General features: G+C 56.1%; 1 protein-coding gene across 1 annotated transcript in view; it reads right to left on the bottom strand.

Annotated features, from left to right (window-relative positions):
• TRAPPC14 (trafficking protein particle complex subunit 14) overlaps positions 1 to 17,085 on the bottom strand; it is a 101,880-nt gene extending 84,795 nt beyond the window's left edge. Inside the window, exon 1 of the mRNA XM_073654437.1 lies at positions 16,912 to 17,085. Within this exon, the coding sequence (XP_073510538.1) occupies positions 16,912 to 17,001 (90 nt within the window). The 5' untranslated portion in view covers positions 17,002 to 17,085. The remainder of the gene's footprint in view (positions 1 to 16,911) is intronic.
• Positions 17,086 to 25,761: the final 8,676 nt, after the last annotated feature.

Raw genomic sequence — 25,761 nt, 5'->3', positions numbered from 1 at the left:
CCTGTGTATGGGGGCGCTCTCCTCTGTCAGTCCCTGGGTATGGGGGCACTCTCTGTCAGTCCCTGTGTATGGGGGCGCTCTCCTCTGTCAGTCCCTGGGTATGGGGGCACTCTCTGTCAGTCCCTGTGTATGGGGGCGCTCTCCTCTGTCAGTCCCTGTGTATGGGCGACTCTCTGTCAGTTGCTGTGTATGGGGGCGCTCTGCTCTGTCAGTCCCTGTGTATGGGGGCGCTCTCCACTGTCAGTCTCTGTGTATGGGGGCACTCTCTGTCAGTCCCTGTGTATGGGGGCGCTCTCTGGCTGACCCTGTGTATGGGGGCGCTCTCTGTCAGTTCCTGTGTATGGGGGCACTCTCCTCTGTCAGTCCCTGTGTATGGGGGCGCTCTCCTCTGTCAGTCCCTGTGTATGGGGGACTCTCTGTCAGTTTCTGTGTATAGGGGCACTCTGCTCTGTCAGTCCCTGGGTATGGGGGCACTCTCTGTCAGTCCCTGTGTATGGGGGCGCTCTCCTCTGTCAGTCCCTGGGTATGGGGGCACTCTCTGTCAGTCCCTGTGTATGGGGGCGCTCTCCTCTGTCAGTCCCTGGGTATGGGGGGCACTCTCTGTCAGTCCCTGTGTATGGGGGCGCTCTCCTCTGTCAGTCCCTGGGTATGGGGGCGCTCTCCTCTGTCAGTCCCTGTGTATGGGGGACTCTCTGTCAGTTTCTGTGTATGGGGGCGCTCTCCTCTGTCAGTCCCTGTGTATGGGGGCACTCTCTGTCAGTCCCTGTGTATGGGGGCGCTCTCCGTCAGTCCCTGTGTATGGGGGCGCTCTCCTCTGTCAGTCCCTGTGTATGGGGGCGCTTTCCTCTGTCAGTCCCTGTGTATGGGGGACTCTCTGTCAGTTTCTGTGTATAGGGGCGCTCTGCTCTGTCAGTCCCTGGGTATGGGGGCACTCTCTGTCAGTCCCTGTGTATGGGGGCGCTCTCCTCTGTCAGTCCCTGTGTATGGGGGTGCTCTCCTCTGTCAGTCCCTGTGAATGGGGGCACTCTCCTCTGTCAGTCCCTGTGTATGGGGGACTCTCTGTCAGTTTCTGTGTATGGGGGCGCTCTGCTCTGTCAGTCCCTGTGTATGGGGGCACTCTCTGTCAGTCCCTGTGTATGGGGGCGCTCTCCGTCAGTCCCTCTGTATGGGGGCGCTCTCCTCTGTCAGTCCCTGTGTATGGGGGCGCTCTCCTCTGTCAGTCCCTGTGTATGGGGGACTCTCTGTCAGTTTCTGTGTATAGGGGCGCTCTGCTCTGTCAGTCCCTGGGTATGGGGGCACTCTCTGTCAGTCCCTGTGTATAGGGGCGCTCTCCTCTGTCAGTCCCTGGGTATGGGGGGCACTCTCTGTCAGTCCCTGTGTATGGGGGCTCTCTCCTCTGTCAGTCCCTGTGTATGGGGGTGCTCTCCTCTGTCAGTCCCTGTGTATGGGGGCGCTCTCCTCTGTCAGTCCCTGTGTATGGGGGACTCTCTGTCAGTTTCTGTGTATGGGGGCGCTCTGCTCTGTCAGTCCCTGTGTATGGGGGCACTCTCTGTCAGTCCCTGTGTATGGGGGCGCTCTCCGTCAGTCCCTCTGTATGGGGGCGCTCTCCTCTGTCAGTCCCTGTGTATGGGGGCGCTCTCCTCTGTCAGTCCCTGTGTATGGGGGACTCTCTGTCAGTTTCTGTGTATACGGGCGCTCTGCTCTGTCAGTCCCTGGGTATGGGGGCACTCTCTGTCAGTCCCTGTGTATAGGGGCGCTCTCCTCTGTCAGTCCCTGGGTATGGGGGGCACTCTCTGTCAGTCCCTGTGTATGGGGGCGCTCTCCTCTGTCAGTCCCTGGGTATGAGGGCGCTCTCCTCTGTCAGTCCCTGTGTATGGGGGACTCTCTGTCAGTTTCTGTGTATGGGGGCGCTCTGCTCTGTCAGTCCCTGTGTATGGGGGCACTCTCTGTCAGTCCCTGTGTATGGGGGCGCTCTCCGTCAGTCCCTGTGTATGGGGGCGCTCTCCTCTGTCAGTCCCTGTGTATGGGGGCCCTCTCCTCTGTCAGTCCCTGTGTATGGGGGACTCTCTGTCAGTTTCTGTGTATAGGGGCGCTCTGCTCTGTCAGTCCCTGGGTATGGGGGCACTCTCTGTCAGTCCCTGTGTATGGGGGCGCTCTCCTCTGTCAGTCCCTGTGTATGGGGGCGCTCTCCTCTGTCAGTCCCTGTGTATGGGGGCTCTCTCCTCTGTCAGTCCCTGTGTATGGAGGCGCTCTCCTCTGTCAGTCCCTGTGTATGGGGGCGCTCTCCTCTGTCAGTCCCTGTGTATGGGGGACTCTCTGTCAGTTTCTGTGTATAGGGGCGCTCTGCTCTGTCAGTCCCTGGGTATGGGGGCACTCTCTGTCAGTCCCTGTGTATGGGGGCGCTCTCCTCTGTCAGTCCCTGTGTATGGAGGCGCTCTCCTCTGTCAGTCCCTGTGTATGGGGACGCTCTCCTCTGTCAGTCCCTGTGTATGGGGGACTCTCTGTCAGTTTCTGTGTATGGGGGCGCTCTGCTCTGTCAGTCCCTGTGTATGGGGGCACTCTCTGTCAGTCCCTGTGTATGGGGGCGCTCTCCGTCAGTCCCTCTGTATGGGGGCGCTCTCCTCTGTCAGTCTCTGTGTATGGGGGCGCTCTCCTCTGTCAGTCCCTGTGTATGGGGGACTCTCTGTCAGTTTCTGTGTATGGGGGCGCTCTGCTCTGTCAGTCCCTGGGTATGGGGGACTCTCTGTCAGTTTCTGTGCATGGGGGCGCTCTGCTCTGTCAGTCCCTGGGTATGGGGGCACTCTCTGTCAGTCCCTGTGTATGGGGGCGCTCTCCTCTGTCAGTCCCTGTGTATGGGGGCGCTCTCCTCTGTCAGTCCCTGTGTATGGGGGCGCTCTCCTCTGTCAGTCCCTGTGTATGGAGGCGCTCTCCTCTGTCAGTCCCTGTGTATGGGGGCGCTCTCCTCTGTCAGTCCCTGTGTATGGGGGACTCTCTGTCAGTTTCTGTGTATGGGGGCGCTCTGCTCTGTCAGTCCCTGTGTATGGGGGCACTCTCTGTCAGTCCCTGTGTATGGAGGCGCTCTCCTCTGTCAGTCCCTGTGTATGGGCGCACTCTCTGTTAGTCCCTGTGTATGGGGGAGCTCTTCTCTGTCAGTCCCTGTGTATGGAGGCGCTCTCCTCTGTCAGTCCCTGTGTATGGGCGCACTCTCTGTTAGTCCCTGTGTATGGGGGCGCTCTCCTCTGTCAGTCCCTGTGTATGGAGGCGCTCTCCTCTGTCAGTCCCTGTTAATGGGGGCACTCTCTGTCAGTCCCTGTGTATGGGGGCGCTCTCCTCTGTCAGTCCCTGTGTATGGGGGCGCTCTCTTCTGTCGGACCCTGTGTATGGGGGCGCTCTCTTCTGTCGGTCCCTGTGTAAGGGGGCGCTCTCCTCTGTCAGTCCCTGTGTATGGAGGCCCTCTCCTCTGTCAGTCCCTGTGTATGGGGGCGCTCTCCTCTGTCAGTCACTATGTATGGGGCACTCTCTATCAGTTCCTGTGTATGGGGGCGCTTTCCTCTGTCAGTCCCTGTGTATGGGGGCGGTCTCTGTCAGTCCCTGTGTATGGGGGCGCTCTCCTCTGTCAGTCCCTGTGTATGGGGGTGCTCTCCTCTGTCAGTCTCTGTTTATGGGGACGCTCTCCTCTGTCAGTCCCTGTGTATGGGGGCGCTCTCCTCTGTCAGTCCCTGTGTATGGAGGCGCTCTCCTCTGTCATTCCCTGTGTATGGGGGCGCTCTCCTCTGTCAGTCCCTGTGTATGGGGGCACTCTGTCAGTCTCTGTGTATGGGGGCGCTCTCTTCTGTCAGTCCCAGTGTATGGGGGTGCTCTCCTCTGTCATTCCCTTTGTATGGGGTCAATCTCTGTCAGTCCATGTGTATGGGGGCGCTCTCCTCTGTCAGTCCCTGTGTATGGGGGCACTCTCTGTCAGTCCCTGTGTATGGGGGCGCTCTCCTCTGTCAGTCCCTGTGTATGGGGGCGCTCTCCTCTGTCAGTCCCTGTGTATGGGGGCGCTTTCTGTCAGTCCCTGTGTATGGGGGCGCTCTCCTCTGTCAGTCCCTGTGTATGGGAGCACTCTCTGTCAGTCCCTGTGTATGGGGGCACTTTCCTCTGTCAGTCCCTGTGTATGGGGGCGCTCTCTGTCAGTCCCTGTGTATGGGGGCTCTCTGTCAGTCCCTGTGTATGGGGGCGCTCTCCTCTGTCAGTCCCTGTGTATGGGGGCGCTCTCCTCTGTCAGTCCCTGTGTATGGGGGCGCTCTCCTCTGTCAGTCCCTGTGTATGGAGGCGCTCTCCTCTGTCAGTACCTGTGTATGGGGGCGCTCTCCTCTGTAAGTCCCTGTGTATGGAGGCGCTCTCTGTCAGTCCCTGTGTATGGGGGCACTCTCTCTCAGTCCCTGTGTATGGGGGCACTCTCCTCTGTCAGTCCCTGTGTATGGGGGCACTCTTTGTCCCTGTGTATGGGGGCGCTCTCCTCTGTCAGTCTCTGTATGGAGGCGCTCTCCTCTGTCAGTACCTGTGTATGGGGGCGCTCTCCTCTGTCAGTCCCTGTGTATGGGGGCACTCTCTCTCAGTCCCTGTGTATGGGGGCGCTCTCCTCTGTCAGTCCCTGTGTATGGGGGCGCTTTCTGTCAGTCCCTGTGTATGGGGGCGCTCTCCTCTGTCAGTCCCTGTGTATGGGAGCACTCTCTGTCAGTCCCTGTGTATGGGGGCACTTTCCTCTGTCAGTCCCTGTGTATGGGGGCGCTCTCTGTCAGTCCCTGTGTATGGGGGCTCTCTGTCAGTCCCTGTGTATGGGGGCGTTCTCCTCTGTCAGTCCCTGTGTATGGGGGCGCTCTCCTCTGTCAGTCCCTGTGTATGGAGGCGCTCTCCTCTGTCAGTACCTGTGTATGGGGGCGCTCTCCTCTGTAAGTCCCTGTGTATGGAGGCGCTCTCTGTCAGTCCCTGTGTATGGGGGCACTCTCTCTCAGTCCCTGTGTATGGGGGCACTCTCCTCTGTCAGTCCCTGTGTATGGGGGCACTCTCTGTCAGTCCCTGTGTATGGGGGCGCTCTCCTCTGTCAGTCTCTGTGTATGGAGGCGCTCTCCTCTGTCAGTACCTGTGTATGGGGGCGCTCTCCTCTGTCAGTCCCTGTGTATGGGGGCACTCTCTCTCAGTCCCTGTGTATGGGGGCGCTCTCCTCTGTCAGTCCCTGTGTATGGGGGCACTCTCTGTCAGTCCTTGTGTATGGGGGCGCTCTCCTCTGTCAGTCCCTGGGTATGGGGGCACTCTCCTCTGTCAGTCCCTGTGTAAGGGGGCGCTCTCCTCTGTCAGTCCCTGTGTATGTGGGCGCTCTCCTCTGTCAGTCCCTGGGTATGGGGGCGCGCTCGTCTGTCAGTCCCTGTGTATGGGGGTTCTCTCCTCTGTCAGTCCCTGTGTATGGAGGCGCTCTCCTCTGTCAGTCCCTGTGTATGGGGGCGCTCTCCTCTGTCAGTCCCTGGGTATGGGGGCGCTCTCCTCTGTCAGTCCCTGTGTATGGGGGCGCTCTCCTCTGTCAGTCCCTGGGTATGGGGGCGCGCTCGTCTGTCAGTCCCTGTGTATGGAGGCGTTCTCCTCTGTCAGTCCCTGTGTATGGAGGCGTTCTCCTCTGTCAGTCCCTGTGTATGGGGGCGCTCTCCTCTGTCAGTCCCTGTGTATGGGGGCGCTCTCCTCTGTCAGTCCCTGGGTATGGGGGCGCGCTCGTCTGTCAGTCCCTGTGTATGGGAGCGCTCTCCTCTGTCCGTCCCCTGTGTATGGGGGCGCTCTCCTCTGTCAGTCCCTGGGTATGGGGGCGCGCTCGTCTGTCAGTCCCTGTGTATGGGGGCACTCTCTGTCAGTCCCTGTGTATGGGGCACTCTCTGTCAGTCCCTGTGTATGGGGGCGCTCTCCTCTGTCAGTCCCTGTGTATGGGGGCGCTCTCCTCTGTCAGTCCCTGTGTATGGGGGCACTCTCTGTCAGTCCCTGTGTATGGGGGACTCTCTGTCAGTTTCTGTGTATAGGGGCACTCGCTCTGTCAGTCCCTGGGTATGGGGGCACTCTCTGTCAGTCCCTGTGTATGGGGGCGCTCTCCTCTGTCAGTCCCTGGGTATGGGGGCACTCTCTGTCAGTCCCTGTGTATGGGGGGGGCGCTCTCCTCTGTCAGTCCCTGTGTATGGAGGCGCTCTCCTCTGTCAGTCCCTGTGTATGGGGGCGCTCTCCTCTGTCAGTCCCTGGGTATGGGGGCGCTCTCCTCTGTCAGTCCCTGTGTATGGGGGCGCTCTCCTCTGTCAGTCCCTGGGTATGGGGGCGCGCTCGTCTGTCAGTCCCTGTGTATGGAGGCGTTCTCCTCTGTCAGTCCCTGGGTATGGGGGCGCTCTCCTCTGTCAGTCCCTGTGTATGGGGGCGCTCTCCTCTGTCAGTCCCTGGGTATGGGGGCGCGCTCGTCTGTCAGTCCCTGTGTATGGGGGCGCTCTCCTCTGTCAGTCCCTGGGTATGGGGGCGCGCTCGTCTGTCAGTCCCTGTGTATGGGGGCGCTCTCTGTCAGTCCCTGTGTATGGGGCACTCTCTGTCAGTCCCTGTGTATGGGGGCGCTCTCCTCTGTCAGTCCCTGTGTATGGAGGCGTTCTCCTCTGTCAGTCCCTGGGTATGGGGGCGCGCTCCTCTGTCAGTCCCTGTGTATTTGGGCGCTCTCCTCTGTCAGTCCCTGTGTATGGGGGCACTCTCTGTCAGTCCCTGTGTATGGGGGCACTCTCTGTCAGTCCCTGTGTATGGGGCACTCTCTGTCAGTCCCTGTGTATGGGGGTCTCTCCTCTGTCAGTCCCTGTGTATGGGGGCGCTCTCCTCTGTCAGTCCCTGTGTATGGGGACACTCTCTGTCAGTACCTGTGTATGGGGGCACTCTCTGTCAGTACCTGTGTATGGTGGCACTCTCTGTCAGTCCCTGTGTATGGGGCACTCTCTGTCAGTCCCTGTGTATGGGGGCGCGCTCGTCTTTTAGTACCTGTGTATGGAGGCGCTCTCCTCTGTCAGTCCCTGTGTATGGGGGCACTCTCTGTCAGTCCCTGTGTATGGGGGCGCTCTCCGTCAGTCCCTGCGTATGGGGGCGCTCTCCTCTGTCAGTCCCTGGGTATGGGGGCGCTCTCCTCTGTCAGTCCCTGTGTATGGGGGCGCTCTCCTCTGTCAGTCCCTGTGTATGGGGGACTCTCTGTCAGTTTCTGTGTATAGGGGCGCTCTCCTCTGTCAGTCCCTGTGTATGGGGGCACTCTCTGTCAGTCCCTGTGTATGGGGGCGCTCTCTGGCTGACCCTGTGTATGGGGGCGCTCTCTGTCAGTTCCTGTGTATGGGGGCACTCTCCTCTGTCAGTCCCTGTGTATGGGGGCGCTCTCCTCTGTCAGTCCCTGTGTATGGGGGACTCTCTGTCAGTTTCTGTGTATAGGGGCACTCTGCTCTGTCAGTCCCTGGGTATGGGGGCACTCTCTGTCAGTCCCTGTGTATGGGGGCGCTCTCCTCTGTCAGTCCCTGGGTATGGGGGCACTCTCTGTCAGTCCCTGTGTATGGGGGCGCTCTCCTCTGTCAGTCCCTGGGTATGTGGGCACTCTCTGTCAGTCCCTGTGTATGGGGGCGCTCTCCTCTGTCAGTCCCTGGGTATGGGGGCGCTCTCCTCTGTCAGTCCCTGTGTATGGGGGACTCTCTGTCAGTTGCTGTGTATGGGGGCGCTCTGCTCTGTCAGTCCCTGTGTATGGGGGCACTCTCTGTCAGTCCCTGTGTATGGGGGCGCTCTCCTCTGTCACTCCCTGTGTATGGGGGCACTCTCTGTCAGTACCTGTGTATGGGGGCACTCTCTGTCAGTACCTGTGTATGGGGGCACTCTCTGTCAGTCCCTGTGTATGGGGCACTCTCTGTCAGTCCCTGTGTATGGGGGCGCGCTCGTCTTTTAGTACCTGTGTATGGGGGCGCTCTCCTCTGTCAGTCCCTGTGTATGGGGGCACTCTCTGTCAGTCCCTGTGTATGGGGGCGCTCTCCGTCAGTCCCTGCGTATGGGGGCGCTCTCCTCTGTCAGTCCCTGGGTATGGGGGCGCTCTCCTCTGTCAGTCCCTGTGTATGGGGGCGCTCTCCTCTGTCAGTCCCTGTGTATGGGGGACTCTCTGTCAGTCCCTGGGTATGGGGGCGCTCTCTGGCTGACCCTGTGTATGGGGGCGCTCTCTGTCAGTTCCTGTGTATGGGGGCACTCTCCTCTGTCAGTCCCTGTGTATGGGGGCGCTCTCCTCTGTCAGTCCCTGTGTATGGGGGACTCTCTGTCAGTTTCTGTGTATAGGGGCACTCTGCTCTGTCAGTCCCTGGGTATGGGGGCACTCTCTGTCAGTCCCTGTGTATGGGGGCGCTCTCCTCTGTCAGTCCCTGGGTATGGGGGCACTCTCTGTCAGTCCCTATGTATGGGGGCGCTCTCCTCTGTCAGTCCCTGGGTATGGGGGCGCTCTCCTCTGTCAGTCCCTGTGTATGGGGGACTCTCTGTCAGTTGCTGTGTATGGGGGCGCTCTGCTCTGTCAGTCCCTGTGTATGGGGGCGCTCTCCTCTGTCAGTCCCTGTGTATGGGGGCGCTCTCCTCTGTTAGTCCCTGTGTATGGGGGCACTCTCTGTCAGTACCTGTGTATGGGGGCACTCTCTGTCAGTCCCTGTGTATGGGGCACTCTCTGTCAGTCCCTGTGTATGGGGGCGCGCTCGTCTTTTAGTACCTGTGTATGGGGGCGCTCTCCTCTATCAGTCCCTGTGTATGGGGGCACTCTCTGTCAGTCCCTGTGTATGGGGGCGCTCTCCGTCAGTCCCTGCGTATGGGGGCGCTCTCCTCTGTCAGTCCCTGGGTATGGGGGCGCTCTCCTCTGTCAGTCCCTGTGTATGGGGGCGCTCTCCTCTGTCAGTCCCTGTGTATGGGGGACTCCCTGTCAGTTTCTGTGTATAGGGGCGCTCTCCTCTGTCAGTCCCTGTGTATGGGGGCACTCTCTGTCAGTACCTGTGTATGGGGGCACTCTCTGTCAGTCCCTGTGTATGGGGGACTCTCTGTCAGTTTCTGTGTATAGGGGCACTCGCTCTGTCAGTCCCTGGGTATGGGGGCACTCTCTGTCAGTCCCTGTGTATGGGGGCGCTCTCCTCTGTCAGTCCCTGGGTATGGGGGCACTCTCTGTCAGTCCCTGTGTATGGGAGGGGCACTCTCCTCTGTCAGTCCCTGTGTATGGAGGCGCTCTCCTCTGTCAGTCCCTGTGTATGGGGGCGCTCTCCTCTGTCAGTCCCTGGGTATGGGGGCGCTCTCCTCTGTCAGTCCCTGTGTATGGGGGCGCTCTCCTCTGTCAGTCCCTGGGTATGGGGGCGCGCTCGTCTGTCAGTCCCTGTGTATGGAGGCGTTCTCCTCTGTCAGTTCCTGGGTATGGGGGCGCTCTCCTCTGTCAGTCCCTGTGTATGGGGGCGCTCTCCTCTGTCACTCCCTGTGTATGGGGGCACTCTCTGTCAGTACCTGTGTATGGGGGCGCTCTCTGTCAGTCCCTGTGTATGGAGGCGTTCTCCTCTGTCAGTCCCTGGGTATGGGGGCGCGCTCGTCTGTCAGTCCCTGTGTATGGGGGCGCTCTCCTCTGTCAGTCCCTGGGTATGGGGGCGCGCTCGTCTGTCAGTCCCTGTGTATGGGGGCGCTCTCTGTCAGTCCCTGTGTATGGGGCACTCTCTGTCAGTCCCTGTGTATGGGGGCGCTCTCCTCTGTCAGTCCCTGTGTATGGAGGCGTTCTCCTCTGTCAGTCCCTGTGTATGGGGGACTCTCTGTCAGTTTCTGTGTATAGGGGCACTCTGCTCTGTCAGTCCCTGGGTATGGGGGCACTCTCTGTCAGTCCCTGTGTATGGGGGCGCTCTCCTCTGTCAGTCCCTGGGTATGGGGGCACTCTCTGTCAGTCCCTGTGTATGGGGGCGCTCTCCTCTGTCAGTCCCTGGGTATGTGGGCACTCTCTGTCAGTCCCTGTGTATGGGGGCGCTCTCCTCTGTCAGTCCCTGGGTATGGGGGCGCTCTCCTCTGTCAGTCCCTGTGTATGGGGGACTCTCTGTCAGTTGCTGTGTATGGGGGCGCTCTGCTCTGTCAGTCCCTGTGTATGGGGGCACTCTCTGTCAGTCCCTGTGTATGGGGGCGCTCTCCTCTGTCACTCCCTGTGTATGGGGGCACTCTCTGTCAGTACCTGTGTATGGGGGCACTCTCTGTCAGTACCTGTGTATGGGGGCACTCTCTGTCAGTCCCTGTGTATGGGGCACTCTCTGTCAGTCCCTGTGTATGGGGGCGCGCTCGTCTTTTAGTACCTGTGTATGGGGGCGCTCTCCTCTGTCAGTCCCTGTGTATGGGGGCACTCTCTGTCAGTCCCTGTGTATGGGGGCGCTCTCCGTCAGTCCCTGCGTATGGGGGCGCTCTCCTCTGTCAGTCCCTGGGTATGGGGGCGCTCTCCTCTGTCAGTCCCTGTGTATGGGGGCGCTCTCCTCTGTCAGTCCCTGTGTATGGGGGACTCTCTGTCAGTCCCTGGGTATGGGGGCGCTCTCTGGCTGACCCTGTGTATGGGGGCGCTCTCTGTCAGTTCCTGTGTATGGGGGCACTCTCCTCTGTCAGTCCCTGTGTATGGGGGCGCTCTCCTCTGTCAGTCCCTGTGTATGGGGGACTCTCTGTCAGTTTCTGTGTATAGGGGCACTCTGCTCTGTCAGTCCCTGGGTATGGGGGCACTCTCTGTCAGTCCCTGTGTATGGGGGCGCTCTCCTCTGTCAGTCCCTGGGTATGGGGGCACTCTCTGTCAGTCCCTATGTATGGGGGCGCTCTCCTCTGTCAGTCCCTGGGTATGGGGGCGCTCTCCTCTGTCAGTCCCTGTGTATGGGGGACTCTCTGTCAGTTGCTGTGTATGGGGGCGCTCTGCTCTGTCAGTCCCTGTGTATGGGGGCGCTCTCCTCTGTCAGTCCCTGTGTATGGGGGCGCTCTCCTCTGTTAGTCCCTGTGTATGGGGGCACTCTCTGTCAGTACCTGTGTATGGGGGCACTCTCTGTCAGTCCCTGTGTATGGGGCACTCTCTGTCAGTCCCTGTGTATGGGGGCGCGCTCGTCTTTTAGTACCTGTGTATGGGGGCGCTCTCCTCTATCAGTCCCTGTGTATGGGGGCACTCTCTGTCAGTCCCTGTGTATGGGGGCGCTCTCCGTCAGTCCCTGCGTATGGGGGCGCTCTCCTCTGTCAGTCCCTGGGTATGGGGGCGCTCTCCTCTGTCAGTCCCTGTGTATGGGGGCGCTCTCCTCTGTCAGTCCCTGTGTATGGGGGACTCCCTGTCAGTTTCTGTGTATAGGGGCGCTCTCCTCTGTCAGTCCCTGTGTATGGGGGCACTCTCTGTCAGTACCTGTGTATGGGGGCACTCTCTGTCAGTCCCTGTGTATGGGGGACTCTCTGTCAGTTTCTGTGTATAGGGGCACTCGCTCTGTCAGTCCCTGGGTATGGGGGCACTCTCTGTCAGTCCCTGTGTATGGGGGCGCTCTCCTCTGTCAGTCCCTGGGTATGGGGGCACTCTCTGTCAGTCCCTGTGTATGGGAGGGGCACTCTCCTCTGTCAGTCCCTGTGTATGGAGGCGCTCTCCTCTGTCAGTCCCTGTGTATGGGGGCGCTCTCCTCTGTCAGTCCCTGGGTATGGGGGCGCTCTCCTCTGTCAGTCCCTGTGTATGGGGGCGCTCTCCTCTGTCAGTCCCTGGGTATGGGGGCGCGCTCGTCTGTCAGTCCCTGTGTATGGAGGCGTTCTCCTCTGTCAGTTCCTGGGTATGGGGGCGCTCTCCTCTGTCAGTCCCTGTGTATGGGGGCGCTCTCCTCTGTCACTCCCTGTGTATGGGGGCACTCTCTGTCAGTACCTGTGTATGGGGGCGCTCTCTGTCAGTCCCTGTGTATGGAGGCGTTCTCCTCTGTCAGTCCCTGGGTATGGGGGCGCGCTCGTCTGTCAGTCCCTGTGTATGGGGGCGCTCTCCTCTGTCAGTCCCTGGGTATGGGGGCGCGCTCGTCTGTCAGTCCCTGTGTATGGGGGCGCTCTCTGTCAGTCCCTGTGTATGGGGCACTCTCTGTCAGTCCCTGTGTATGGGGGCGCTCTCCTCTGTCAGTCCCTGTGTATGGAGGCGTTCTCCTCTGTCAGTCCCTGGGTATGGGGGCGCGCTCCTCTGTCAGTCCCTGTGTATTTGGGCGCTCTCCTCTGTCAGTCCCTGTGTATGGGGGCACTCTCTGTCAGTCCCTGTGTATGGGGGCACTCTTTGTCAGTCCCTGTGTATGGGGCACTCTCTGTCAGTCCCTGTGTATGGGGGCGCTCTCCTCTGTCAGTCCCTGTGTATGGGGGCGCTCTCCTCTGTCAGTCCCTGTGTATGGGGGCACTCTCTGTCAGTACCTGTGTATGGGGGCACTCTCTGTCAGTACCTGTGTATGGTGGCACTCTCTGTCAGTCCCTGTGTATGGGGCACTCTCTGTCAGTCCCTGTGTATGGGGGCGCGCTCGTCTTTTAGTACCTGTGTATGGAGGCGCTCTCCTCTGTCAGTCCCTGTGTATGGGGGCACTCTCTGTCAGTCCCTGTGTATGGGGGCGCTCTCCGTCAGTCCCTGCGTATGGGGGCGCTCTCCTCTGTCAGTCCCTGGGTATGGGGGCGCTCTCCTCTGTCAGTCCCTGTGTATGGGGGCGCTCTCCTCTGTCAGTCCCTGTGTATGGGGGACTCTCTGTCAGTTTCTGTGTATAGGGGCGCTCTCCTCTGTCAGTCCCTGTGTATGGGGGCACTCTCTGTCAGTCCCTGTGTATGGGGGCGCTCTCTGGCTGACCCTGTGTATGGGGGCGCTCTCTGTCAGTTCCTGTGTATGGGGGCACTCTCCTCTGTCAGTCCCTGTGTATGGGGGCGCTCTCCTCTGTCAGTCCCTGTGTATGGGGGACTCTCTGTCAGTTTCTGTGTATAGGGGCACTCTGCTCTGTCAGTCCCTGGGTATGGGGGCACTCTCTGTCAGTCCCTGTGTATGGGGGCGCTCTCCTCTGTCAGTCCCTGGGTATGGGGGCACTCTCTGTCAGTCCCTGTGTATGGGGGCGCTCTCCTCTGTCAGTCCCTGGGTATGTGGGCACTCTCTGTCAGTCCCTGTGTATGGGGGCGCTCTCCTCTGTCAGTCCCTGGGTATGGGGGCGCTCTCCTCTGTCAGTCCCTGTGTATGGGGGACTCTCTGTCAGTTGCTGTGTATGGATGGGGCACTCTCTGTCAGTCCCTGTGTATGGGGGCGCGCTCGTCTTTTAGTACCTGTGTATGGGGGCGCTCTCCTCTGTCAGTCCCTGTGTATGGGGGCACTCTCTGTCAGTCCCTGTGTATGGGGGCGCTCTCCGTCAGTCCCTGCGTATGGGGGCGCTCTCCTCTGTCAGTCCCTGGGTATGGGGGCGCTCTCCTCTGTCAGTCCCTGTGTATGGGGGCGCTCTCCTCTGTCAGTCCCTGTGTATGGGGGACTCTCTGTCAGTCCCTGTGTATGGGGGCGCTCTCTGGCTGACCCTGTGTATGGGGGCGCTCTCTGTCAGTTCCTGTGTATGGGGGCACTCTCCTCTGTCAGTCCCTGTGTATGGGGGCGCTCTCCTCTGTCAGTCCCTGTGTATGGGGGACTCTCTGTCAGTTTCTGTGTATAGGGGCACTCTGCTCTGTCAGTCCCTGGGTATGGGGGCACTCTCTGCCAGTCCCTGTGTATGGGGGCGCTCTCCTCTGTCAGTCCCTGGGTATGGGGGCACTCTCTGTCAGTCCCTATGTATGGGGGCGCTCTCCTCTGTCAGTCCCTGGGTATGGGGGCGCTCTCCTCTGTCAGTCCCTGTGTATGGGGGACTCTCTGTCAGTTGCTGTGTATGGGGGCGCTCTGCTCTGTCAGTCCCTGTGTATGGGGGCGCTCTCCTCTGTCAGTCCCTGTGTATGGGGGCGCTCTCCTCTGTTAGTCCCTGTGTATGGGGGCACTCTCTGTCAGTACCTGTGTATGGGGGCACTCTCTGTCAGTACCTGTGTATGGGGGCACTCTCTGTCAGTCCCTGTGTATGGGGCACTCTCTGTCAGTCCCTGTGTATGGGGGCGCGCTCGTCTTTTAGTACCTGTGTATGGGGGCGCTCTCCTCTATCAGTCCCTGTGTATGGGGGCACTCTCTGTCAGTCCCTGTGTATGGGGGCGCTCTCCGTCAGTCCCTGCGTATGGGGGCGCTCTCCTCTGTCAGTCCCTGGGTATGGGGGCGCTCTCCTCTGTCAGTCCCTGTGTATGGGGGCGCTCTCCTCTGTCAGTCCCTGTGTATGGGGGACTCTCTGTCAGTTTCTGTGTATAGGGGCGCTCTCCTCTGTCAGTCCCTGTGTATGGGGGCACTCTCTGTCAGTCCCTGTGTATGGGGGCGCGCTCGTCTTTTAGTACCTGTGTATGGGGGCGCTCTCCACTGTCAGTCTCTGTGTATGGGGGCACTCTCTGTCAGTCCCTGTGTATGGGGGCGCTCTCTGGCTGACCCTGTGTATGGGGGCGCTCTCTGTCAGTTCCTGTGTATGGGGGCACTCTCCTCTGTCAGTCCCTGTGTATGGGGGCGCTCTCCTCTGTCAGTCCCTGTGTATGGGGGACTCTCTGTCAGTTTCTGTGTATAGGGGCACTCTGCTCTGTCAGTCCCTGGGTATGGGGGCACTCTCTGTCAGTCCCTGTGTATGGGGGCGCTCTCCTCTGTCAGTCCCTGGGTATGGGGGCACTCTCTGTCAGTCCCTGTGTATGGGGGCGCTCTCCTCTGTCAGTCCCTGGGTATGGGGGGCACTCTCTGTCAGTCCCTGTGTATGGGGGCGCTCTCCTCTGTCAGTCCCTGGGTATGGGGGCGCTCTCCTCTGTCAGTCCCTGTGTATGGGGGACTCTCTGTCAGTTTCTGTGTATGGGGGCGCTCTCCTCTGTCAGTCCCTGTGTATGGGGGCACTCTCTGTCAGTCCCTGTGTATGGGGGCACTCTCTGTCAGTCCCTGTGTATGGGGGCGCTCTCCGTCAGTCCCTGTGTATGGGGGCGCTCTCCTCTGTCAGTCCCTGTGTATGGGGGCGCTCTCCTCTGTCAGTTTCTGTGTATAGGGGCGCTCTGCTCTGTCAGTCCCTGGGTATGGGGGCACTCTCTGTCAGTCCCTGTGTATGGGGGCGCTCTCCTCTGTCAGTCCCTGTGTATGGGGGTGCTTTCCTCTGTCAGTCCCTGTGTATGGGGGCGCTCTCCTCTGTCAGTCCCTGTGTATGGGGGACTCTCTGTCAGTTTCTGTGTATGGGGGCGCTCTGCTCTGTCAGTCCCTGTGTATGGGGGCACTCTCTGTCAGTCCCTGTGTATGGGGGCGCTCTCCGTCAGTCCCTCTGTATGGGGGCGCTCTCCTCTGTCAGTCCCTGTGTATGGGGGCGCTCTCCTCTGTCAGTCCCTGTGTATGGGGGACTCTCTGTCAGTTTCTGTGTATAGGGGCGCTCTGCTCTGTCAGTCCCTGGGTATGGGGGCACTCTCTGTCAGTCCCTGTGTATAGGGGCGCTCTCCTCTGTCAGTCCCTGGGTATGGGGGGCACTCTCTGTCAGTCCCTGTGTATGGGGGCGCTCTCCTCTGTCAGTCCCTGGGTATGGGGGCGCTCTCCTCTGTCAGTCCCTGTGTATGGGGGACTCTCTGTCAGTTTCTGTGTATGGGGGCGCTCTGCTCTGTCAGTCCCTGTGTATGGGGGCACTCTCTGTCAGTCCCTGTGTATGGGGGCGCTCTCCGTCAGTCCCTGTGTATGGGGGCGCTCTCCTCTGTCAGTCCCTGTGTATGGGGGCGCTCTCCTCTGTCAGTCCCTGTGTATGGGGGACTCTCTGTCAGTTTCTGTGTATAGGGGCGCTCTGCTCTGTCAGTCCCTGGGTATGGGGGCACTCTCTGTCAGTCCCTGTGTATGGGGGCGCTCTCCTCTGTCAGTCCCTGTGTATGGGGGCGCTCTCCTCTGTCAGTCCCTGTGTATGGGGGCGCTCTCCTCTGTCAGTCCCTGTGTATGGAGGCGCTCTCCTCTGTCAGTCCCTGTGTATGGGGGCGCTCTCCTCTGTCAGTCCCTGTGTATGGGGGACTCTCTGTCAGTTTCTGTGTATAGGGGTGCTCTGCTCTGTCAGTCCCTGGGTATGGGGGCGCTCTCTGTCAGTCCCTGTGTATGGGGGCGCTCTCCTCTGTCAGTCCCTGTGTATGGAGGCGCTCTCCTCTGTCAGTCCCTGTGTATGGGGGCGCTCTCCTCTGTCAGTCCCTGTGTATGGGGGACTCTCTGTCAGTTTCTGTGTATGGGGGCGCTCTGCTCTGTCAGTCCCTGTGTATGGGGGCACTCTCTGTCAGTCCCTGTGTATGGGGGCGCTCTCCGTCAGTCCCTCTGTATGGGGGCGCTCTCCTCTGTCAGTCCCTGTGTATGGGGGCGCTCTCCTCTGTCAGTCCCTGTGTATGGGGGACTCTCTGTCAGTTTCTGTGTATAGGGGCGCTCTGCTCTGTCAGTCCCTGGGTATGGGGGCACTCTCTGTCAGTTCCTGTGTATGGGGGCGCTCTCCTCTGTCAGTCCCTGTGTATGGGGGACTCTCTGTCAGTTTCTGTGTATAGGGGCGCTCTGCTCTGTCAGTCCCTGGGTATGGGGGCACTCTCTGTCAGTTCCTGTGTATGGGGGCGCTCTCCTCTGTCAGTCCCTGTGTATGGGGGACTCTCTGTCAGTTTCTGTGTATAGGGGCGCTCTGCTCTGTCAGTCCCTGGGTATGGTGGCACTCTCTGTCAGTCCCTGGGTATGGGGGCGCTCTCCTCTGTCAGTCCCTGTGTATGGGGGCGCTCTCCTCTGTCAGTCCCTGTGTATGGAGGCGCTCTCTGACCCGATAGCTGAGGTCGAGGACTTACCGCTTTGTTCTCGAGGGCCTGTTGCGCCCTTCTTTCTATATAACACCTCAGACGTGCCGCTTTCTGCTGAGCGGGGACATTTCGGATCATTTCAGGAGCGTCCCTCTGTGCGTTACTATTGGCGTGTGGAGAAATGTCGGCTCAGCTGCCCCCAAACCTCAAGTATGCGAACAAAGATCCAAACTCGCTACCTCAGTGTTTCTGGAAGTTATATTTAGCTTCTGCGGAGAAAAGAGCTGGAAGCGGCCCAGCCGCGCTCTGTGAAGAATCCTCCGACATTTATGGCCTCGCTCTGACAGTCCCTGATGTCTCCACATGGGAGAAATCATTCAACCTTTATATTCAATGCTACAAGTATTTTTCTTGGTTTGTAGCAGAGATGTCCGTCTTAAAGGGGTTGTCTAAAAAAAGGCGGCTTTCTTCTTCGTATGTGGTATTGAAGTTTTGCACTTATTTGAAAAGTAGCGTTAACTGCTAAGTAAAAAATGCAGATTAGCTGGATTGCCAAGACGTTATCAAGTGCATTAACCTTTAATCGATTGGGAAAACTATCGCCTTTAGACGACGTTCCCGTGCCTGCGGTGCGCCTTTCATATCCGCAGCATGGCAATTTCTCTTGCCGGTACGCCGCGTTTTATGTGCGGAATTCCATAAAACCACAGCGGAAACGCATAAAAAATACACGTAATCCGCACGTTCAGGTGAAAAGCTGAAAAGGCTGTGAGAAAGGCGACCTACAAACCTGGATCAGTTACAGCAGTTCAGTCAGGAGGAATCGGCCCAAATTCCACCAACTATTGTGAGAAGCTTGTGGAAGGAGATCCCAAACGTGTGACCCAAGTCCTTCAGTTTAAGGGCAATGGGACCAAATACTAATGAAATGTATGGAAACTTCTAACTTTGCAGTAAGTAATAAAAATGCCTTAAAACATTCTCTCTCTCTCATTATTCTGACATTTGGCAAATAATAAAAATGATGGTAATCCTAACTGACCTAAAACGGAAAAGGTTTATTCTGATTTCATGTCAGATATTGAGAAAAACATTCATATGTGTCTTTTTTAGTGTTGAGCGAGCATGCTCGACACTGCTCCGTACTCACCCGAGCATCTCACTACTCTTTACAGAGCCAATGAACATGCAGGGATTGCCAGCCAGTCACTGTAATGCGGCAGCCATGTTGGTTGTGGGCATTACAGTGATTGGCTGGCCGCACAGCGTCACCTCGACTATTTAAAACTGGGCGCCGCCATCTTGGACACAGTCGCTCCGGATCAGACAGTGTAGGGACAGCGCTGCTGATTCAGGGAGAGATATATCCTGCAAAATAGTTAGTGTAGGGTCTGTAAAGGCTGCCAGATCAAACAAACAGTCCTTCTCAGGACTAATATCCATCCCAGATATCAGGCAGGCAGGCAGGCAGGCTGTATAGGAGACGCAGTGGTTATACCAGCAAACGCTGCATTACAGTCCTGTGTGCTCCTGTTGGTCAAATTGCTAGACTTAGCTCCAGGTCTTGGGGGCCAGGAAAAATCCTTTTTTTTTCATCTAAATCCTCTTTTTTTTTTTTTTCCTCCTTCACACTGTACAAATACCCGTCTTATTAACCTTTTGGTGTCCCTCCCCCCCCCCCCCCAAAAAAAAAAGTGTGTCTGTGACAGTTCAGACACAAATATACTTTTTTAAAAAGAGTCTGGTGTAGGCCACAGAAATAGAAGTGTGGTTTTGCAGTTTCACGGTTCAAACCTCTGTATTATCCACTTTTGGGCCATTTTTACCTTAAAAAAAACAGTTTGAGTGTGTCACTCACTGTTCAGCGGCAAATATATCTATTTAAAAAAGTCTGGTATACACCAGTAAATTATAACTGTGGTTTTGCCATTCCATGGTAAAAAATCTCTATTATCCAGCTTTTGGTATTTTTTCCGTAAAGAAAAACAGTAATAGTGTTTCCTGATTGTTCAGACACCAATATATCTGTTTAAAATAGTCTGGTGTAGGCCCGAGAAATAGAACTGTGGTTTTGCAGTTCCACGGGTCAAATCTCTGTATTATCCTGCTTTTGGCATTTATTGCCGTAAAGCAAAACAGTAATAGTGTCTCCTGATTGTTCAGACACAAATATATCTGTTTAAAAGAGTCTGGTATACACCAGTAAATTATAACTGTGATTTTGCCGTCCCACGGTAAAAAAATCTCTATTATCCAGCTTTTGGTATTTTTTCCGTAAAGAAAAAGAGTAATAGTGTCTCCTGATTGTTCAGACACCAATATATCTGTTTAAAAGAGTCTGGTATACACCAGTAAGTTATAACTGTGGTTTTGCCGTTCCACGGTAAAAAATCTCTATTATCCTGCTTTTGGCATTTTTTGCCATAAAAAAAATAATTTAATAGTGTATCCCTGATTGTTCAGACACAAATATATTTGTTGAAAATAGTCTGGTGTAGGCCAGAGAAATAGAAGTGTGGTTTTGCAGTTCCACGGTTCAAACCTCTGTATTATCCACTTTTGGGCCATTTTTACCTAACAAAAAAACAGTTTGAGTGTGTCGCTCACTGTTCAGCTGCAAATATATCTATTTCAAATTGTCTGGTATACCCCAGTAACAATAACTGTGGTTTTGCCATTCTAAGGTAAAAAATCTCTATTATTCAGCTTTTGGTATTTTTTCCGTAAAGAAAAACAGTAATAGTTTCTCCCTTATTGTTCAGATTGTTTAAAAGAGTCGGGTGTAGGCCAGAGAAATAGAACTGTGGTTTTCCTCTTCCACGGTTCTAATCTACTCTTTATTACCCTTTTTCCATTGATAGTGCGAGTGTAAGCTATTTTACTTCCTTTACAATGGGCAAGGCGCGTGGCAAGGGACATGGAACTGGACGTTCTGGTGATGGTGCGTGCAGAGGTCGGGGCCGTGGCCAAGGTGAAAATGTGCCACAACCAACAGCCACATCTTCTCGCTCCCACTTCTTGACCAAATTACTAGGGAAGCACAGAACAACACCAGTATTGCAAACTGATCAGTGTGAACAGGTTATTAATTGGATAGCAGATAATGCTTCCAGTTATCTGGGCACCACCACCTCCGGTCTGTCTTCCACACGGTCAACTCTTAGTAGCCGTGAGTCTCGACCGCATACTCCTCCTCACCCTGATGCTCCTTCCTCCCACCATGCCGAGTGTCGTCAGACAGCAACTGATCCCACACTTGGACACTCTGAAGAGCTGTTTACTGGTCTACTTCCAGATTTGTGCCCCCGCTTGAAGTGGTGGAAGAGGAGATCCCATGTAGCGATGCCCAAATATTTGAACAGCCACGGCCACAGGAAGTCGACGGTGGCAATTTGTCACAAAAGGTGGACGATGACGAGACACAATTGCCAGGAAGTGAGGAGGATCGTGGTGCGCAAGTGGAAGAGGAGGAGGTGGTGGATGATCTAGTAACTGACCCAACGTGGCAGGAGGACATGCAGAGCGAGGCCAGCAGCACACAGGGTGAGGGAGGCAGAGTACCCCAACAGGCAGGAAGAAGCAGCGTGGTGGCCGCACACAGAAGGCAGGCAACAGTTCTCCGTAACACCAACACAAGGGACGTTGCCAGTACAAGCGGTAGGTCTTCCAGAGTCTGGAATTTTTTTAAAGACTCGGCTGATAACCCCAAAAAGGCCATTTGTACCACCTGCCATGCCAGCATCAGCAGGGGTGACAAAACTGCAAGCCTGACCACCACCAGCATGATCAGGCACATGGCAGCAAAGCACCCGACTTTGTGGGGTGAACCCCAGGGTCCACGACCAGTGTCAGTGGGTGTCACCACTGCTTCTTCCGCTGTTGTGCGTGTAATAGAACCCCCTGTTGTGCGTGCAAGGCAATCCCCTGTCCATACTGCATGCAAAGATGCCCCCTCCTCTCAGTCTTCACTTGTTATGGCAGTTTCTCAAGAAACAGCATCAACGTCCACATCCCACCGCAGCGTTCAATTGTCCATATCCCAGACCTTTGAACGAAAGCGGAAATTTGCAGCCAACGCCCCACAGGCCACAGTCCTAAATTCGCACATTTCACGACTGCTTTTGTTGGAAATGCTGCCTTTTAGGCTGGTGGAGACTGAATCCTTCCGCAACCTTATGGCGGTGGCCGTCCCTCGGTACTCGGTCCCCAGCCGACACTATTTTGCTGGTGTGCCATCACCGCACTACACAAGCACGTGTCCCAAAACATCTGCCGTGCCCTCAACAACGCAGTTACTGGGAGAGTCCACCTGACAACGGACACGTGGACAAGTGCTTGTGGCCAGGGACGGTACATCTCCCTGACGGCACACTGGGTAAACATAGTGGAAGCCGGGACCCAGTCGGACCTTGGGACGGAACACATCCTCCCCACACCGAGGATTGCGGGCCCTATGTCAGTCAGAGTTGCCCCCACAGTGTACAGCTCCTGTGCATCATCCTCCTCCTCCTCCTCATGTTCAGCCTCCATCTCAGATATCACCACATCAGTTACAAGCTGGAAGCACTGCAGTACTGCGTCCGCCAAGCGGCAACAGGCTGTGCTGAAACTCATAAGCTTAGGTGAGAAACCTCACACTGCTTGTGAGTTGTGGACAGCTGTGAAAGAGCAGGCAGATCTGTGGCTGACACCGCTAAACCTACATGGCATGGTCGTGTGTGACAATAGCCGTAACCTGGTGACGGCTCTGAGGCGAGGCGAGACCACACACGTACCATGCCTGGCTCATGTGCTTAACCTCGTGGTTCAGCGGTTTCTTAAATCGAACCCCGAGTTGCCAGATCTGCTCGTCAAAGTACGCCGCCTGTCAGCTCATTTTCGCAAGTCGGCTACAGCTTCCGCCGCCCTTGCTGTGTTGCAGCAGCATTTGCAGCTTCCGTCACACCGACTGGTGTGTGATGTCCCCACACGTTGGAACTCTACCCTCCACATGTTGCAAAGAATTTGTGAGCAGAAGAGAACAGTTGTGGAGTACCAGCTGCAACAAGGCCGTCAATATTCAGGTCAGACGCCATACTTAAGACCTCAGGAGTAGACCTGGATGTCTGACATATGTACCATCTTGACAAACTTTGAGGAGTCCACAAAGATGGTGAGTGGTGATGACGCCATCATTAGCATCAGCATTCCACTTGTCTGTCTTTTGCAACGCTCTCTGCAGAGAATTAAAGAGGAGGCATTGCAGCCAGAGTATGATGAGATGGATCAAGAAGCCGTAGCGGTCGATTACACACAGCCCAGCCTCATCTCATCCCAATGTGCATTGGGGGACAATGAGGGAGAGGAGGAGGAGGAGGAAGAACAGGAGCTTGTATCATGCGCTGTAGACGGTAGTACCTATACAACTGTCATAATGTCGGTTCAGCGTGGGTGGCCTGAGGACAGGGGGGAGGAGGAGGAGGAGGAGAGCATGGTCAGTTGTCATCTTGGTGAGGACACGGAAGTCTTGCCCGTTACCAGTCTGGCACGCATGGCTGACTTTATGTTACGCTGCCTTAACTGTGACCCTCGCGTTGTCAAAATGTTGGGTGACAGTCATTACTGGTTGGTGACACTTTTAGACCCCTGCTACAAGGAGAACTTTCACTCTCTTATTCCTGAGGTGGAGAGGTCTACAAAAATGGGGCAGTACCAGAAGGCCCTTGCTGCAGAACTGTTAAAAAAATTCCCATCTGAACACGCTAGCAGCAGAGGTCACAGTTCGTTGCCCAACCAAGGCGTACATGCGAGAGAGACGCAACTCCAACCCAGCAGAGGCAGGGGAACACTGTCAATGTTCTGGGACAGTTTTCTCAGACCCTCCCTTCCGCCAGACCATGAGGCGCGGGGTACTCTCACAAGGAGTGGAAAGTTTCAAAAGATGGTGAGGGAGTACCTTGCCGACCGTACCAGCGTCCTCCGTGATTCCTCTTTGCCTTTTAATTATTGGGTATCCAAGCTGGACACTTGGAATGAACTCGCTCTGTACGCCTTGGAGGTCCTTGCCTGCTCTGCCACTAGCGTGTTATAGGAGCGTGTTTTTAGTGCTGGGGGAATTATAACTGATAAGCGCACTCGCCTGTCAACTGACAAGCTGACCCTTATCAAAATGAACAAGGGCTGGATTGGGCCAGACTTCTCATCACCACCAAATGACAGCAGAGTAACATAAAGTCAAATCCACTGTGTTATTTCGGGAGGTGTATTCACATGCACCGGTTCACACCCACACATGGGTATACGCTTCCTCATTTCTGCTGTTTTATGTTCTTCTCCTTATCCTCAGCCTCCACCACCACTATACCACCAGGGTGACCGTGGTCCGTGTTGCCATTATTGAAAGTTCCTCCGTGCTTATTTTTGTCATCTTTTGCTTGGAAGGCATAAGCAAAGACTGTGGGAGACCCACTCCCCAATAATGGGAATAATGTTTTTAAGATGCTGTACTGTATGGCTCTTGTAAGGGGCATTAAAACCGTCTTGTTAAGCTACTGCGACCTCCACCACTTTTCCAAGGGGCATTCAAACAGTCTTGTTAAGCTACTGTGACCTCCACCACTTTTCCAATGGGCATTAAAACCGTCTTGTTAAGCTACTGCGACCTCCACGTCTCTTCCGAGGGGCATTAAAACCGTCTTGTTAAGCTACTGTGACCACCACTTTTCCAAGGGGCATTAAAACTGTCTTGTTAAGCTACTGCGACCTCCACGACTCTTCCAACGGGCATTACATTTCCTCCTAATTTTAGTCCGCTTTTGCTTTTCAATGCATAGGCGAACACTAAGGGAGACCCACTCCCCAATAATGGGTAGAAGGTTTTTAGTACGCTGTAATCCACGTCTGTTTCAAGGGGCATTGCAGTTCTTCATAATTTTTGGAAAGCCTTCCATTCACTGCTTAGGCCAAAAAATGGTTTAGTTAAGGCCCTCTGATCTTCATGTCACTTCCAAGGGGCATTGGAGTGCCTCTAAATTTTTGGTAGGCATTGCACTCACTGTATGCCCTATAACTGTGTAGCCGAACCGCTCCTTTTGGTACAGAAACATATCCTACAAGACATGTGTAGTTGACTGGCCTGATATTGATGTGAATGGTCCCTGTTCCCCCTGCTCTTTCTCCTTTGCCACCACCTCATCCATCATTTATCACCTGAAGCTTTGGTTTAACGGGAGTCATAGAACTGGGATAGTAGCAGGAAAACATCCAGCAATCCTCGGAGGAGGTAGGATATGCGCCAAAATGCTGACCACCTCAGGCCTAGCCGGTACTACATACATGCGCTTGCATTCCAAGAAAACAAAGCAGATGCTAACTTCTATCATCATCATCATGCTCCTCACCTTGGCACTCTCAACTCCCCTGATGGAGAAGCCAGGCCCCACTGGAGGAGTCTGGTTCTCTGGTGGGCTCGTCCAATGCTGCCCTAAAGCAGGCCAGGCTAAGAAAAGTGTGTGGGAAGGTGACAGGAGAAATAGGGGCGGCTGGGGACCGTTTATGGACACCAGGTCGCCGGGCGGCTGGGGACTGAGTATGGATACCAGGCCACCGAAGCAGCCATGAGGTAGTGGCCAGCTACGGCCTCCTCCAAACTAAAAGGCCCCATTTCAAGTGCAAGCTAGTAGTATGGCATTGCAGCCTGGGGGTGGGTGGGTGGCAGGCTGCACACTTACGCTTGCATTAAAAGAAAAAGCAGATGCTAACTTCTATCATCATCATCATGCTCCTCGCCTTGGCACTCTCAACTCCCCTGATGGAGAAGCAAGGGCCCACCGGAGGAGTCTGGTTCTCTGGTGGTCTCGTCCAATGCTGCCCTAAAGCAGGCCAGGCTAAGAAAAGTGTGTGGGAAGGTGACAGGAGAAATAAAGGTGGCTGGGGACCATTTATGGACACCCGGCCGCCCCCAGGTGGCTGGGGACCGTGTGTGGACACCCGGCCGCGGGGCGGCTGGGGACCGAGTGTGGAGACCCGGCCGCTGGGCGGCTGGGGACTGAGTATGGATACCAGGCCACCGAAGCAGCCATGAGGTAGTGGCCATCTTCGGCCTACTCCAAACTAAAAGGCCCCATTGCAAGTGCAAGCTAGCAGTATGGCATTGCAGCCTGGGGGTGGGTGGATGGCAGGCTGCACACTTACGCTTGCATTAAAATAAAACAAAGCAGATGCTAACTTCTATCATCATCATCATGCTCCTCACCTTGGCACTCTCAACTCCCCTGATGGAGAAGTCAGGACCCACCGGAGGAGTCTGGTTCTCTGGTGGGCTTGTCCAATGCTGCCCTAAAGCAGGCCAGGCTAAGAAAAGTGTGGGGGAAGGTGACAGGAAAAATAGGGGCGGCTGGGGACCGTTTATGGACACCTGGCCGCCGGGCGGCAGGGGACTGAGTATGGATACTTCGCTGCCGAAGCTGCCATGAGGTAGTGGCCAGCTTCGGCCTCCTCCAAACTAAAAGGCCCCATTTCAAGTGAAACCTAGCAGTATGGTATTGCAGCCTGTGGGTGGGTGGGTTGTTGGCTGCATACTTGCGCTTGCATTGCAAGGAATGGGGGAGGTACAATTGAACACTGCCCTGGGACAAGGACTTGCACGGGGATAGTTGCAAGTCTGCACCTTCTGATGCGGCAAGGATCACTTCTGATGGGCACACTTTTAGGCAGTGAACTGGGAGTCAGAGATGCTTCCAGGGGTCTTCCCCATGCTGTTCCCATGTCTTTTCAGCACTGTATGCATGTGTCACACAGCACATGGCCAGATAAGGTTGTAAAATGTTAAAATGAAATTTCCCGGTGAATGCATTTGTCATGGTTGAAAGCAATACAAAAGTGCAAAAACGCATAAAAAATGCTACTTGTGAACATAGC

Source organism: Phyllobates terribilis, unplaced genomic scaffold, assembly GCF_046119375.1.
Source record: "Phyllobates terribilis strain yellow unplaced genomic scaffold, ASM4611937v1 Scaffold_11__3_contigs__length_659146591, whole genome shotgun sequence".
Classification (NCBI taxonomy): domain Eukaryota; kingdom Metazoa; phylum Chordata; class Amphibia; order Anura; family Dendrobatidae; genus Phyllobates; species Phyllobates terribilis.
Note: the sequence above shows the minus strand (reverse complement) of the source record. Positions and strands in the feature narration are given on the sequence as shown.